This window comes from Gavialis gangeticus, unplaced genomic scaffold, assembly GCF_001723915.1.
Source record: "Gavialis gangeticus isolate Ggan-Ray unplaced genomic scaffold, GavGan_comp1, whole genome shotgun sequence".
NCBI lineage: Eukaryota > Metazoa > Chordata > Crocodylia > Gavialidae > Gavialis > Gavialis gangeticus.
Genome location: NW_017729031.1, coordinates 42,743,499 through 42,746,200, shown reverse-complemented (window position 1 = coordinate 42,746,200; position 2,702 = coordinate 42,743,499). Strand labels below are relative to the sequence as shown.

The 2,702-nt window shown below is 66.2% G+C and overlaps 1 protein-coding gene across 1 annotated transcript; it reads left to right on the top strand.

Annotated features, from left to right (window-relative positions):
• Window positions 1–94: 94 nt before the first annotated feature.
• Window positions 95–1,912, top strand: TUBA4A (tubulin alpha 4a). The gene is made up of 3 exons (XM_019522673.1): window positions 95–347; window positions 616–764; window positions 860–1,912. The coding sequence occupies exons 1-3, from the start codon at window positions 167–169 to the stop codon at window positions 1,829–1,831; spliced, it is 1,302 nt and encodes a 433-aa protein (XP_019378218.1). The 5' UTR covers window positions 95–166; the 3' UTR covers window positions 1,832–1,912.
• The last annotated feature ends 790 nt before the right edge of the window (window positions 1,913–2,702 follow it).

The window sequence follows — 2,702 nt, the reverse complement described above, 5'->3', positions numbered from 1 at the left end:
GCAGCGCGCGGCCTCTTACGTAAGCGGCTCCAGGCCGCGCCGCCACCCCCCACCCCGCACCCCCCGGCCAGGCCTGGCGGCGCTCGGCGCTGCGCGCCCGGCTCTGAGCCTCCCTCTCCCGCAGCGCGAGTGCATCTCCGTGCACGTGGGCCAGGCGGGCGTGCAGATGGGCAACGCCTGCTGGGAGCTGTACTGCCTGGAGCACGGCATCCAGCCCGACGGGCAGATGCCTAGCGACAAGACCATCGGCGGCGGGGACGACTCCTTCACCACCTTCTTCTGCGAGACCGGGGCCGGCAAGCACGTGCCCAGGGCTATCTTTGTGGACCTGGAGCCCACCGTGATCGGTGAGTGTGGCGCCTGCCTGGGGTCCCCCTTGTCCTGCCCCTGGGAGGGTCCCTGCAGCCCCCGGGTCCAGGGCAAAGCTTTGTGTTGAGAGGGGGGCACAGGAGCTGCCCCCGACCTGCTGGGTGTCTCGGGAAGCCGTGGTGCGGTGTGGGGCTGGAAGTGCTTGGCTCCCGGCCTGGCCAAGACCTGGCTGCGGCAGCTGTGAAGCAGCCGTGGAGGGGGAGGCTGGGGAGAGCTCAGGTCCAAACCCCTCGTCCTGTCCCACAGACGAGGTGCGCACCGGGCCCTACCGGCAGCTCTTCCACCCTGAGCAGCTCATCACGGGCAAGGAGGATGCGGCCAATAATTACGCCCGTGGGCACTACACCATCGGCAAGGAGATCATCGACCCCGTGCTGGACCGCATCCGCAAGCTGGTGTGGCCCGCGAGGAGAGTTGGCGGGAGGGGGTTGGGGTCCAGGCCTCTGTAATGTCCATCTGTAGTTCTGACCCGACTTCTTTCTCCCCGCAGGCTGACCAGTGCACTGGGCTCCAGGGCTTCCTGGTCTTCCACAGCTTCGGGGGAGGCACCGGCTCCGGCTTCACCTCCCTGCTGATGGAGCGCCTGTCCGTGGACTACGGCAAGAAGTCCAAGCTGGAGTTCGCCATCTACCCGGCCCCACAGGTCTCCACGGCCGTGGTCGAGCCCTACAACTCCATCCTGACTACGCACACCACGCTGGAGCACTCGGACTGCGCCTTCATGGTGGACAACGAGGCCATCTACGACATCTGCCGCCGCAACCTGGACATCGAGCGCCCCACCTACACCAACCTCAACCGCCTCATCAGCCAGATCGTGTCGTCCATCACGGCCTCGTTGCGCTTTGACGGGGCCCTCAATGTGGACCTGACCGAGTTCCAGACCAACCTGGTGCCCTACCCCCGCATCCACTTCCCCCTGGCCACGTACGCCCCTGTCATCTCGGCCGAGAAGGCCTACCACGAGCAGATGTCGGTGGCTGAGATCACCAACTCCTGCTTTGAGCCAGCCAACCAGATGGTGAAGTGCGACCCCCGCCACGGCAAGTACATGGCCTGCTGCCTGCTCTACCGCGGCGACGTGGTGCCCAAAGACGTCAACGCTGCCATCGCCGCCATCAAAACCAAGCGCAGCATCCAGTTTGTGGACTGGTGCCCGACCGGCTTCAAGGTGGGCATCAACTACCAGCCCCCAACGGCAGTGCCCGGCGGCGACCTGGCCAAGGTGCAGCGCGCCGTGTGTATGCTCAGCAACACCACGGCCATCGCAGAGGCCTGGGCGCGCCTGGATCACAAGTTTGACCTGATGTATGCCAAGCGTGCCTTCGTGCACTGGTATGTGGGCGAGGGCATGGAGGAGGGGGAGTTCTCAGAGGCACGTGAGGATATGGCTGCCCTGGAGAAGGATTACGAGGAGGTGGGCATCGATTCTTATGAGGATGAGGAAGAGGGGGAGGAGTAGGCCATGCCACCCCCTGCCCCACACTCTCCTGTACTCCCCGCAGCTCTCTCTACCAATAAATGGTCTCCTCAGCTGGCTCCAGCCCCGGCTCATCTGGTTTCTTGGCTGACCCCAACATGTGCACAGGTGCCCTGGCTCCGTCACTCCCCAGGCTCCTGGTGCTGCTGCCTGGGGGGCCCCAGAGGCTGCATTGGGGAAGGCAGCTGTCCCCTAGCACCAGGCCTGGGGGCAGGGGGGCATCTGCCTGCCAGGCGTCCTAGGCTGGCCCCTGCCTGCTCCGCAGCTCAGGCAGGGGAGGGGAAACTCGGGGGCCCAAGGGCCACTTGTTTTGTTCTGGCCCTTGCCCCATGGGGAACTTGAACAATGGGGGCAGTAGGCCCAGCCCGCCTCCCTTCCCCTGGGTCTGTGCGTGACCAGCTGTATACCACTGGGCCATCCACGAGGGGGAATGGGACCCTGCCTGCCTCCCGGGGGTGCCATCCTGGGGCTGCTCTTCTCCCTGGTCCGGGGCTCCTGGGGGCAGAACGGGCCTGGCCCTGCCCTGGCTGCGGGGTGGAGCGCAGTGCCACAGCTCTGCCTGGGACAGGGAAGGCAGTAAGGCTTTCAGCTTCAGTGTGTCGCAGGCAGGGCCCTTGGCTCTGTGCCCAGAGCTGCTGCCTGCGCTTGGCTGAGCAGGGCCAGTGCCAGGTCCTGGCCTGCACTTGGAGTGGCGGGAGGCCCCTCCCTCTGTGGGGCAGGCGCTGAGCAGCCCCCAGCACAGCTGGGCCCTGGCCATACATCAGCTCCCAAGGCTGGGGCAATGTTAACTGGTGCTCTTGTCTCCTGTGGCTCAGTGTTCCCCAGCCCGGTGCTGCCCCCCCCCCCCCCCCCC

Coding starts and splice junctions, on each gene's coding strand:
- TUBA4A (XM_019522673.1), top strand. CDS start 167: ATGGGCAACGCCTGCTGGGAGCTGTACTGCCTGGAGCACGGCATCCAG. Junction 348..615: donor CCTGGAGCCCACCGTGATCG/GTGAGTGTGGCG, acceptor CCTGTCCCACAG/ACGAGGTGCGCACCGGGCCC. Junction 765..859: donor TGGACCGCATCCGCAAGCTG/GTGTGGCCCGCG, acceptor TTCTCCCCGCAG/GCTGACCAGTGCACTGGGCT.